The 12,823-nt window shown below is 47.4% G+C and overlaps 1 protein-coding gene across 1 annotated transcript in view; it reads right to left on the reverse strand.

Annotated features, from left to right (window-relative positions):
* CHD5 (chromodomain helicase DNA binding protein 5) overlaps positions 1-12,823 on the reverse strand; it is a 148,051-nt gene that overhangs the window by 29,301 nt on the left and 105,927 nt on the right. The window contains exons 22-29 of the mRNA XM_044668656.1: positions 9,696-9,824; positions 7,436-7,608; positions 5,197-5,371; positions 3,162-3,254; positions 2,648-2,736; positions 2,374-2,507; positions 1,358-1,502; positions 388-538 (exon numbers count right to left, since the gene is read on the reverse strand). Coding sequence (XP_044524591.1) covers positions 388-538; positions 1,358-1,502; positions 2,374-2,507; positions 2,648-2,736; positions 3,162-3,254; positions 5,197-5,371; positions 7,436-7,608; positions 9,696-9,824 — 1,089 coding nt within the window. The remainder of the gene's footprint in view (positions 1-387; positions 539-1,357; positions 1,503-2,373; positions 2,508-2,647; positions 2,737-3,161; positions 3,255-5,196; positions 5,372-7,435; positions 7,609-9,695; positions 9,825-12,823) is intronic.

Raw genomic sequence — 12,823 nt, forward strand, 5'->3', positions numbered from 1 at the left:
GGGAGGGAGACAGGAAGGGAAGGAGAGGGAAGAAGGGAGGGAGAGACAAAAAAAAAAGAAAAAGAAAAAGGAGTACAAAAAGATATGGCTACGGTTACAGCTATAAATAGTTAAGATACATGGTGCCCAGACATCAGTATAAACTGCCCGTGTAGGGCAGCAGTCATTCATGGTCTGACAGCCTTCTTCATCTTGGATATTATTTCTCTATTGTCCTTAGACTACAAAGATAGTCCTCGGACAAAGCCAATCTCATTGTCAAAACTGTCTCGTTTTTCTTTCAAGACAGGAAGTGAAAAATGGAAAAATGACAACTCCAAAGGAGAATTCCCCACCACTCCCTTCCCCTTCAAGTCCCCAAACTGGCCACTTGGAGGCCTAACATACCTGGTAGCCCCAAAGGGCCAGGAGGAATATGGGCCGGGCTGGCTGGGACTGGGGTATTGGGGTCCGAGGAGATGATCTCACTGGATTTCTTGTTCTCAGGAATCAGGTCAGGCGTGCTGTACTTCCCATTAACGTGTTCAAATTCCTGGACCTAAGGCCAAGGAGGTCACATTCATAACTGGTTTCCAAAGACCCTCTAAAACAGGACACGTCAGGACAGGACAGGACATCCAGGCACAAGTAACAGAGGAGCGGGGGGCGGTCCTGTGTTTTCTTCCCCCCTCCCAAAGAGCAGGTCCGGGCCCCGATGACCAGGGGTCTTGCTTAGAACAAGGAAGAATCCCTCTAATTCTGGCCCAGGTCCAGACAGGAACAGAAATCACCAAAATCAATGGGGACAGATCTTTGTGAGGAATCAGAGGGATGGTATAAAACAAAACCCTGCTTTCCCTTCTCTGGTCCATAATGCCACCCACTGGATATTTGGATTTCAGAGAGTGGGACAAGATCTAAGATTCACAATAATAACATAGAGGTAGACCAGCAGTTAGAGGGCTGAACTTGAAGTCAAGGAGGCGAGTTCAAATTTGACCTCTTAAATGCTGCCTGCCTCAGTTTCCTCATCTGTAAAAAGAGGATAATAAAAGCACCTACCTCCTGGATTTGTGGTGAGGATAAAATGAGATAATATTTGTACAGTGCTTTGCAGCAGTATATCAATACTAACCTAATGCTCTAATAATAACTATTATTATTCACGAAAACTCACATTTCTATAGCACTCTGAGCTCCTCTGAATTTCCAGTGTCCCATCCTCCATTTTAGATTCCTCTTTATCATCTTCTCTCTCCTGCCTGCCACCACTAAGAGGCTGAGTCTCCCACCCCCAGGCCCATGCCCTCTCCTCAGCAGAGCCAGGAACCAGGACAGACATCCCTGAAGGGCCCCGTGTAAAAGTCTACTCACCCACCTTCTTCCTAACTAGTGACATGACTCCAATCCGGGTGAGCACATGCTGTCGAGAAAGCCCCTCCCGAGGGACACCATCTGCAAAGGTCTCTGCCCCGTCGGCCCCCGGCTCACACAAGTGTCTCATGAAGAGGGACACGTAGGCCCTGGGGACAACAGGGAGCCCGTGGCAGCACGAGGATCAGCCAAGGGAAAGAGCATCCCTATTGTCTCTGTTGCTGGGCCATCTGGGATTTGCCACCGATGGTAGCGATGGGCAGGGGTCTCCCCAGGGGTGAATTTTTATGAGGAAGAATTATAGAGCATAAAAAGTTATCGAATCCAGCCCCCTGACTCAGGGAAATGGGATGCCCCATTCTGCCTTGGGCCATCAGCTCAGGGGAGAAAATGCCCCATCTTAGGGAGAAACGCTCAAGGCTAAGAACCAGCCACCCGCCATACTTCAAAGCTCTCTTGCCATCTCCAAAGAAAGTTTCCTTTGGTGAACATGGGGGAAGACTTGGCCAGTGTCTTTGGGACATCTGCCCACTGTATATTACAATCCACACACATTAATTAGGAGGCTCCTGTGTGCCAGGCACTATGCCAAGTGTCGGATACCCAAACCCAAAACGGAAATGATCCCTGCCCTCCATGGGCTCCCAGTCCATCAGGGGAAAAGAAAGCCTGAGATGACACCATTAAAGAGATAAACACGTTTCCTAAAGAGGCAGAGCATTTAAAGCTATAAAGGGACCTTTAGGATCACATAATACAACCCCCTTTTTTTATAAAGGGGTAAACTGAGGCCCAGATTGGGGAAGTGACTGGCTCAAAGTCACACAGGTAGTAAGGAGGAGAGGTGGGACTTGAACCCAGGTGCTCTAACTCCAAGTCTGGTACTCTGTCCATTTTATGATGCCATCCTGTCCAGTGCTGTAGATCCTGGCTCGCTTGGCCAGGATACCCCAAGAGGAAATAGCCTCTGGAAAAACAAGATGGCACCATCCATAGCAGATGTGCTGAGGCTCCCATTACCTAAATTCCTTCTCGCTTTTCCCTCGAAGGTCCCGGACTAGCCAGTGAGAGTTGAAGGCATCCTGGGGGGGCATGCCCCAGCGCATGATGGCATTCAAGAAGGCTTTCCGCTGCCGGGCATTAAACCCTAGGACCTGGGTAGGGAGGGACAGATGACCAAAGGAAGGGGGCAGCCAAGAGAGGAGGGAAAGAGAAGGAGGGAGGATGTGCAAGGAGGCCAGAGGGGCAGGGATGGGAGTCTCCCAAATCCCCACCGAGAGGTCAGTGCCCTCACCTCAATGTTGCCTCCAACTCGTGCCAGCAGAGGGGGTAAAGGCTTGTCTCGGTCACTTTTTAGCTGCCTCCGGGATTGTCTCCTCCCACCTAAAGGACAGTCACCAGCCAGGGATCTCTATCAGGCAGGACCAGACTCAGAGACTCCTGTGCCAAGGGACCATTCTGGGGTGGATGGCTAGGGCTGGTGGGAGCCAGGCACGGACACACACACACACACACACACACACACACACTGGGGGCTTCCATACACAGAACAATCCCAGGGTGCAGGAGTCCCCGGCTCCCATGACCCTCTGCCCCCCAGGATGGCACTAAGCACTGGGTGAAAGCTATACCAAGTCTGGGGAGAGCTGTCCAAGCCCCGGTCAACCCTCAGCTCCCTGGGGACCACCTGGTTGCTGAGATCCTGGTGTGGGGCTGCCCAGACTCTGCCCCAGCAGGGTGGGTTGGGGAGGAAGAGTGCAGATCCGAGTCACCCTCATTCCCGGGGAATCACCAACACCCCAACTCACTCTGACCTTCGGGCCTCTCTTCAAAGTCCTCATCCTCATCCTCGGAGCCGATGGAGTACTCCGACTGGTTGTCTGACAGCTCATCCTGCCATTCTGTCGTACCCGGGGAGAGGGGAAACAAGGGGACAGGCAGTGACCCCGACCAGCCATGCCTGCCACCCACTCACCAGGGACTGAGGCTTTTGGCTGGGCCAGGGACGGGCCAACAGGGACAAGGCATCCCCGCAGTCAACATTGCCGGTCTGAAGACCACCCAAAGGATAGCTGCAGAAAGCACCCCGAGGACCCTGACCATATAGCAAAGCCCACTGAGCAAAGGACACCTCATTCCCCCTGAGAGAATGGAAGCTCCCTGGTGCCAGGGGCTACTTCATTCTCAGCTCTGGATCCCCCTCTTGGCTTCCTACAGTGTCTGGCACTTGGTAGATGCTCGATAAATGCTGGTAGATTCCCTGAGAGGATATTAGAGCTCAAAGGAACCTTTAGGAATCATCCAAGTCCAATTCTTTCATCTGAGAGATGGTTAGAGGACTTAGAATTACCCATCTAATAGCAGGAAGGAACCCTAGAGATCATCTAGTCCAGCCCTATCCCCTCATCTTACAGACAAAGAAAAACTGGAGCCTATGGGACAGCTGGGTAGCTCAGTGGATTGAGAGCCAGGCCTAGAGACGGGAGGTCCTGGGTTCAAATCCGGCCTCAGACACTTCCCAGCTGTGTGACCCTGGGCAAGTCACTTGACCCCCATTTGCCTACCCTTACCACTCTTCCACCTATAAGTCAATACACAGAAGTTAAGGGTTTAAAATAAAAAAAAAAATTAAAAAAAAAAACTGGAGCCTAGAGAGGTTAGTTACTTGCCCAAGGTCACACGTTGAGAGAGCCAAGATTTAAACCAAAACCTCTTGATTCTAAATCCAGCATCCTTTCTCCTATAACTTATCAAAGGACTCAAAATGGCAGCAAAAAGTAGAACTATAAGTCTTTATCCAAGACTTCCTTCCCCACAACAATAATGACAATAACAGCCAGCATTTCTATAGTGCCTACTGCGTGCCAAGCACCATGCTAAGCATCTTACAAATATTGTCTCCCTTGATACTCAGCGCAATCCTGCGAGGTAGGTGCTGTTGTTATCCCCATTTTACATATGAGGAAACTGAGGCAAAGATGAGGTGATTTGCCCAAGGGTCACACAGCAAAGAAATACTTCATGAAGCAGGATTTGAATTCAGGTTTTCCTGACTTCAGGACCAATACCCTATTATCCACACTGGGTCAAGCCACCACAACACCAAGAAGCCTTGACCAGGAGACTGAGTAATCCCTTTCTTCTCTCCATGAAGCACGGTCCAATTAACCTCTCAGCCAGGATCACAGTGGCCAAGCGAGGTCAGGGACAGACCAACAGGGGCAAGGCATCCTCACGGCCAATATCACTCGTCCAAAGACCACCCAAACAATAGCTTCAGAAAGCACCCTGGGGACCCTGGCAATACAACAAAGCCCATCGAGCAAAGGACAGGGCCAAAGAAAAGCCAGCAGCTCTGCTGAACCATAACTAGCTATGCCCGGATGCTTTCGGATTTCACCATCACAACATTTTTCCTAATAATTTTATCTAGCTTAAAAGGAGTGAGAAAGAGCCTTGAATTTAGAATTAAGAAGTCCAAAAGTTCCAGTTTCAGCTCTGACATTTACTATGACTTTGAACAAGTCATTGACCCTTTCTTGGTCTTAGTTCCTCCTCTGTCAAAGGAGAAGGCTACACTAATGGGCCCAAAGGTCCCTTCCAGCTCTCGCATTTCTGATTGCTTGTTACCAAACATGTCCTTTCTCTTCTTAAAAATAATTAAACTGAAGCATGTCCCTTTTCTTCCTTAAAAAAAAATAAGAACGAGCAATCTTTGATCAGCCAGTGCCAGAGGCTCTAAGAGGCTAGTCCATGTCCTCTTCTCTATGAGGCACATGGTAGCCTGTGCTCAGAGCTGCTCCCACCCTGACCCCACCCCAGACCCCAGGGCAGTTGTCATACCTTGGTCCTCCTGGGATGCATCATTATAATTGACCTGTTTCCGTATCCTCTTCCCCTTGCCCAGGTTCCGGGCCAGATCCTCTTGCTGTTGCTCATAGTGGTGACGAAGGAGCTTCTCCCAATAGTCAGGATCCACATTCTCCTCCTGCTTAATGATCTCCCTTTCGACCTCCTCCTAGAAACAGACCAGGGAACCAAGTCCAGGTGGGCACGCAGAGCTGGGCCTCCCTGCTAGAGGCCACCAGCACCACCTGCTTTTTATAGTTAGGTAGAACAGTCAAAAAGAGCCCCACTTGGCCATGGTCTTGACCCGAGTCTCTCAAGAGCCCTTCCTTACCCATCCTGGCCATATTCCTGACCTTCTGGACTTCAAAGCTATGCTTCCACTACTGTTGGCCATCCTAGAACCTCCTGCAACATCTGGGCCCTCCTCATCCTGGAATTCCCTCCACAAGACCTTGTTCCATTGGTGAGATCCATTCAGAGACTCCATGCTGCAGAACAGCCCAGACTAGCCTACATTTGTTCAGTTCTTGACTCTCAAAGAGATTTCAAAATCATATCCTCATACCAAGTTCCTTCCCCCATTTTCATCTCCCTTCTGTGTGTTCAATCTTTTCATATTAGAATGTAAGCTCCTTGAGAGCAGGAACTATCATTCTTTTTTTGCTTGTATTTGTACCTCCAGTGCTTAATGTAGGGCCTGGCACAAAGTAAGGGCTTAATAAGTCCTTCCTTCCCTCGCTCCCTCTCTCTCCATCCTTCCTTCCTTCTTTCCTTTCATTCCCTCCTTCCTCCCTTCTCCCTCTTCTCCTTCCCTGCTTCTTTCCCTTCCTTCCTACATTCCTTTTTTCCTTTCCTTCCTGCCCTCCTTTTCCCCCTTCCTTCCTTCCTCCTTCCCTCTCTTGCCTCTCTTTTCTTCTTTCCTCTCTCTTCTTCTCTTTCCCCTCCTTCCTTCCTCCCTTCCCTCTTTTCCTTCCTTCATAAAAAATTCCTTCCCTCCTTGCCTTCCTTCTCTCCTTTCCTTCCTCCCTCTCTTTGTTCTCCTTTCCTTCTTTCCTCCTTTCTTCCTTCTCTTCCTCCCTCCCTGCTTTCCCTCAATTCTTCCCTTCCTTTTTCCATCCTTCCTCTTCTCCCTTTCTTTCTCTCCCTCTTTCCCTTCCTCCCTTTTCTTCCTCCTTCCCTCCCTTATTCTTTCTTTCATTCCTTATTCAACCCAGTTGAGACCCTACCTCCTCCATGATCATTTCCCGATTATTCTGTTCTTCACCTATATCCCTCCCTCATCCCTGAACCCATAAAGTCACAAGGCCATAAGATATAAGCTGGAAGGGTCCTCAGAGGCTTCCTATTGCAACTAATGCCTGAACATGAACAGTTTGGTACAATGAATAGGCCACTAAGTTGCGTTCAAATCCTGACTGCCACTATTTATAGGATCATAGGCATAGAGCTAGAAGTGATCTCAGAGATCATTTAGTCCAGTCTCTTCATTTTACAGATATGGAAGCTGAGACTCAGAGTAATAAGCTTAGTTACCCAGAGTCACCCAAAGAGTAAGTGGCAAAATCAGAATTTGAACTCGGGCCCTCTGATTCTAAGGCATTTTCCATGCCAATAAAAGACTATATATCATTCATTCAGTATACAAGGCATAGATTGTCTTGTATTCTGAAGGGTTTTTTTTTGTTTTTTAATGGAGATCCTTTACCTTTCCAATTAGACTATTCTAATCATAAATCATACTCGTACAGCATTTTTATACCTTGTTCATATATTGTCTCCCCAATCTTATTACCCCCAATTTCCAGGTGGAAAAACTAAGGCTCAGAAAAAGGCAAAGATTTACCCATATTCCTTCACTCGGTCAGGATCAGAACCAAAGATTCAAACAGGTCTCCTGACTCCAAGATCAGGTCCTACTCTTCCTGCTACACTCACGCCTTCCTTCCTGGAGGGCATTTTATCTCTCTGGGCTGCTGCTGGAGTGCCTATTACCAAGCTGTCCTCTGTACTGGGTACCAGGAACCACTAAATTCTCAGATTTAGACCTGGAAGCATCATAGAGGCGATATCGGGTCTAACAGCCTCATTTTATAGGGAAGAGCCAACCAGCTCCGGGCAGAGAGCTCCTGTACCCTCCTGTGCCCAGGTCCCCAAGACGTAGCCAGAGTATGGTGGAAGGAAAGGGGGCAGATGCAGCAGAGAACCCAGAAGGCAGAAAAACATCATCCATTACCACGCCATCTTCTTCCCGGACCACGTATTGGGCCACCTTGAAGGAGCTAAGGTACTCATTCATGTTCTGCAGCTCCGTGTCATCCGTGGCATCCTGGTTCCGATCTAGCAGCTTAGAAATGGCGGCATCGTCATAATGGATCACACTACTGTCTTCCACGTCCTTGTTGTCACCTGCACAATAAGAGAGGCCACCGGTGAGGAAAGGGCCAGCCTCCGGGAGTCTCTACTGCACGAGGCTCAGGAGGCTTCAGGAAACTTCCAAAGTTAATGATGGGGGGGCAGCTAGGTGGCTCAGTAAAGTGAGAGCCGGGTCCAGAGACAGGAGGTCCTGGGTTCAAAATGTGGCTTCAGACACTTCCAAGCTGTGTGACCCTGGGAAAGTCACTTAATCCCATTTGCCTAAGCCCTTACATAGCTCTTCTGCCTTGGAACCAATACGCCATTATTGATTCTAAGATAGAAGGTAAGGGTTTAAAAAAAAAAAAGTTAATGACAACCAATCAGATTCAGAGTCGAATGAGTCACTTATTGACCCGCATACGTAGCAATTGCTATGTGCCAGGCACCGTGCTAAGCGCTAAGCTGCCATCAGAAATGAGATGGGGATGGGAGCAGATGGGCGACAAATGGCTCTCCTTGGCGAAGCGTGGCAGAGGGGCACCTAGTGGGGCGCCCATCTCCAGACGTGCTCCGTGTGCACGTTGGCTTTCCGTGGCTGCTCCCTTTGAGGACAAGGGATGCTTCTCCTTGCAGAGGAGGGGAGTGGAAACTATCCATCTTTTCTAACAAGGAGGTGATGTCTCCTAGCCGATGGCTCACCAGGGCATGGAATCAAGAGACTTGGGTCGAAGCTCTACCTCTGATCCTTCCTAGCTGTCAGAGAAGGCATCTAGGACAATAGACTGAGAGCTGGAAGGGACCCAAACTTCTTCATTTTTACAGATGAGGAGACTGAGGCACAAAGCGATCACAGGATCCTAGACTTAGATCAAGAGCTAAAAGGGGACCTCAGAGGTCATAAGTCCAACCCCTTCATTTTATAGATGAGGAAACTGAGGCACAGTGATGTGACCGGGACAATTAGGTAGCTCAGTGCACTGACAGAGAGGCAACCCTCCCTGGAGACAGGAAGTCCTAGGTTCAAATCTGGTCATACTTGTGTGACCCTGGGCAAGTCACTTCATCTCATTTACCTCTCTTCTGCCTTGGAACTGATACTTCATTAGTGATTCTAAGACTAAAGGTAAAAGGTTTTTTTTGTTGTTGTTTTTGACAAAAGTGTTTCGTTTTGTTGTGTTTTGACAAAAGTGAAGTGACTTACCCAGGACCACACAACTAGTATGTGTCTAAAATGGGACTTGAACCTTCCTGATTCCAAGTCCTGTGTTCTACCCACTACCCCAAGTAACTTTTCTGAGCCTCAGTTTATTCATCTATAAAATGGGGACAATGCCTATGATACTCCCTACCTCGAAGGGTCACGAGGAGGTTCAAATGAGATGATGTTTTTGAAGCACTATCTGAATGCCATTTGTTCTTTATTAGAAGACACACACACATATACAAACACACACACATTCGCCCTAGTCCTGTCCTGGAGGATGGGCTAAGACAGCTCTGCCAGGATCTAACAGCAGCACGAACAAAACGGGGTCACTTGTACCGCCTCATTCATTCTCTCCTATTTGTCCCTGGCAGAGTCCAAGGTCAGTCAGCAATCAGTCAAGAAGCATTAATTAGACTTTTATTCCATTCTAGACACTCGGATAAAGAGAAAGGAAAAAACCCTCAACCCACAGTCCCTGCCCTTGAGGAACTCACATTCTAATGGGGAGACAACACGTAAAGAACTAGATACATGGAGGACGTGGAGAGGCGACTGGGTGGCAGGTCATCTCGGAGGGGGAGGCCCTAGCAGCGGAGGGGCACTGGGGGAGCCTCCTGTAGGACTTGGGGTCTTAGCTAAGCCTCAGGGGAAGTCAGAGAGGCTACAGTGGGGGGCGAGGCATTCCAGGCATGGGGGATGGCCAACGCCACGGGCCCCCAAAGGGAGGGAGCCAATGGGGATCCAATTAAAGGGGTGGAGAAGAGATCCAAGGGAAGGTCGCCAGTTTTTTTTTCCACTCAAGAAAGCATTTGGTTCTGAGGCAGGGGCTCCAGGCAAGACCCACTGCAGAGAGTTCAGAACAGGCATGGATGGGTGTGGTCTGGACAGCGGTCAAGGCCCCCACCTGGGGCCAGGACAGGGTTCTACCTACCTGGTGGGGTGCTGCCATGCTTTTTTTTCACCCCAGCTGCTAAGGTGCCACCACCTTTGGAGGCCTGGACATCGGGGGCAGGCGCCACGGGCTCAGGCATGTTGATCCGCTGACCCTGAGGCATCATGCCTAATGGGAGACAAAGCATCGGGCAAGGCCGGCTCGGGCAGGAGGTGCTACAGGTGGACTTTGTGGGGAGGAGGGAGGGAGAACAGCTCTCAGAATTATTTAGAGCTGGAAGAGCATCTCAGGGATGTCTGATCTTCCCTATAAGTTCCATGAGGGCAGGGCCTGTATCTTTCTTATCCCATTTTACAGAGGAGGAAACTGAGGTTCATGAAGGTTCACCGACTTGTCCAAGGCCATACATCAAAATCCCAGAGAGGATGAAAATTTGAACTCATGTCCCCAACTTCAAATCTACTACACTGTGTCACCTTGGGCAAGTCACTCAATACCTCGGTTTCCTATCGGTCACACAGCAAGTATTTCTTAAGGACCTGTTATGCGTCAAACACTGCAGTGGAAAACGAGGAGGTTGGACAGATGGTTTATAAAGCCCCTTCCAGCTCTGAATGCTATGACCCTATGAATCCTGTGGCTCGACTTAGAAACTCTTTCTTCCAATGTTGAGATTACGTCCATCAAAATGACTCAGTTCCATTAAACAAACCAACCGACAAACCCTTAACCCAGCCGTTCAATACAATAGACCAGTGGTTCCCATTTAGAGGTTTGCATGTCCCTTTGGGGGTTCACGACAATCAACCATGCTAAGAATTCCTTAATGGTGCCTTAAGCAGTAAATGAATTGCAAAGAATATTATGAGTAGCAAATTAAATTATTCTGGGAGTTCACAAAAATTGCCATTTGTTGTTGATGAAAGGGGTTCATGGGACAGAAACAATGGGAACCTCTGGTGTCGACACACCTACCACACAATGGCTTAATTTATGGCATGTTTCACTTTGCAAATGGCATCTCTGTAATCTTTGAGCCTTTTCATCATGAAAACTGGCAGTATTCTCACTAGAACTAGGCAACGTGTCTCATCTTCCCTACAAGCTCCAGAAAGGCTTGACTCAACTACACGTGACCTCCCATCCTTACCAGTGCCAAGCATGGAGCCCTACCTTGTCTATGAGCACTCAATAAAAGTATGGAGAAAGAAGGATTTTTTTTTACTTCTGTCCCTCGTGACTGGGAGGCTGAGATGCCAATGAGAAACCATTAGACTCGGGAGAACAAGGTATACAATACAAAAATATTATAAAGACAAACAACTTTGAAACACTTGGGAACTCTGATCCACACAACAATTCCAGAGGACTCATGATGAAGGATGCCACCCCGCTCCTGACAGAGAAGTGAAAGACTCAAGAGTACAAACCGAGCCATTTTTCTTTGGATACAGCCAATAAAAGGGTTGTTTTGCTTGACTCTACATGTTTGCAATGGGTGGTTTGTTTTTCTTACTTTCTCAATGAGGGGTGAGTGGGAATGGGACAGAAGGGAGAGAATGTAGACCTGAAAATAAAGTAAACTTGAATTTTTTTAAAGAAAGTAATAGATATCTGCCAGATATTAGATCTGGAAGAACAAGGGGAAAACAAGAAAAATGGAAACAGAGATACAAGGGTCAGAGGATATTAGTTCTCCAAAAAGATATGACAGAGCAGCTAGGAAGCACAGTAGATAGAGAGCCAGGCTTGGAATTGGGAGGATTCTTGGGTTTAAATCTGGTCTCAAATTTTTCCTAGCTATGTGATCTTGGGCAAGTTTCTTAAACTCGTTCACCTAAACATTTCCCTTCTGACGTTAGAGTTGTTACTAAGAAAATAAAGGGTTTTTTTTTTCAATAAAAATTCTTAAAAGAGATGTCATAGGGGCAGCTGGGTAGCTCTGTGGAGTGAGAGTCAGGCCTAGAGACAGGAGGTCCTAGGTTCAAACCCGGCCTCAGCCACTTCCCAGCTGTGTGACCCTGGGCAAGTCACTTGACCCCCATTGCCCACCCTTACCAATCTTCCATCTATAAGACAATACACCGAAGTACAAGGGTTTAAAAAACAAAACAAAACAAAAAAAAGAGATGTCATAAAAAGTGTGGAGCCATGACACACAGGTGCATTGTTAGTGGAGCTGAGGACCACATAAGTTTAGCCATTCTGGACAATTTCAACTTCTATTTTAAATAAAAGTCACTAAACCTTAGAAATCCTTTGACTCGATGATACTACTACAGAGCATTTTCCGCAAGAAAGTCAAAAACAGAGGGGAAAGTTTCCAAAGATACAAAAATATTTATACCTGCATATAATAGCAAAGACCTGGAAGAAAAGTGGGTATCTAAAAATTTGTGATATATAAATGTATGGAAAATTATTACATCACAAGAAATGACGAATATGAGGAACTCAGAGAAACTTGAGAAGATTTAGATGAATTATTGCAGAGCAAAGCAAGCAAAGCCAGAAGACCAAAATGACCACAAGAAAATAAAGGAAAACAACACTGAACGATACTGGAAATCTGATCAATACAGTGACCAACCATGACTCCAAAAGACTGATAATGAAAAGATGATAGGATTAGAGCTGGAAGGGACCTTAAAGACCATCTTGTCCCAACTTCTCATTTTATAAATGGTAAAACATGCCTCCTGCCTCTCAGAGAGAGCTAGTGGCCTAAAGGTGCACACTGAGGCATACAATTTTCAGACATGGCCACTGTGTTGATTTTGTTCACCTGACTATACTTCTTTATTACAAAGGAAAACTCTACTGGAGATTGGCAGTTCCTTGGGAAGTGAGGGTAACTTTTTAAAAAATGAATATTAATAAAATTTCTAAAAGAGGAAGAAAAAGCAGCTGGTTATATAAAGCAATGTGTAATCCAAAATTATTCAAATAAATTTTGAAGATTCTCTCATACAAAAATGGCACCATGATGATGTGGGAAAATAGGACGCCTGGAGTCCATTGAAAATGACCTGGGTGGGGAAAGCTAGGTTGCTCAGTGGTTACAGAGCCAGGCCTGGAGGAAGGAAAGAAGGAAGGAAGGAAGGAAGGAAGGAAGGAAGGAAGGAAGGAAGGAAGGAAGGAAGGAAGGAAGGAAGGAAGGAAGGAAG

The sequence above is a fragment of the Gracilinanus agilis genome, chromosome 3 (assembly GCF_016433145.1).
Source record: "Gracilinanus agilis isolate LMUSP501 chromosome 3, AgileGrace, whole genome shotgun sequence".
In the NCBI taxonomy this organism is placed as follows: domain Eukaryota; kingdom Metazoa; phylum Chordata; class Mammalia; order Didelphimorphia; family Didelphidae; genus Gracilinanus; species Gracilinanus agilis.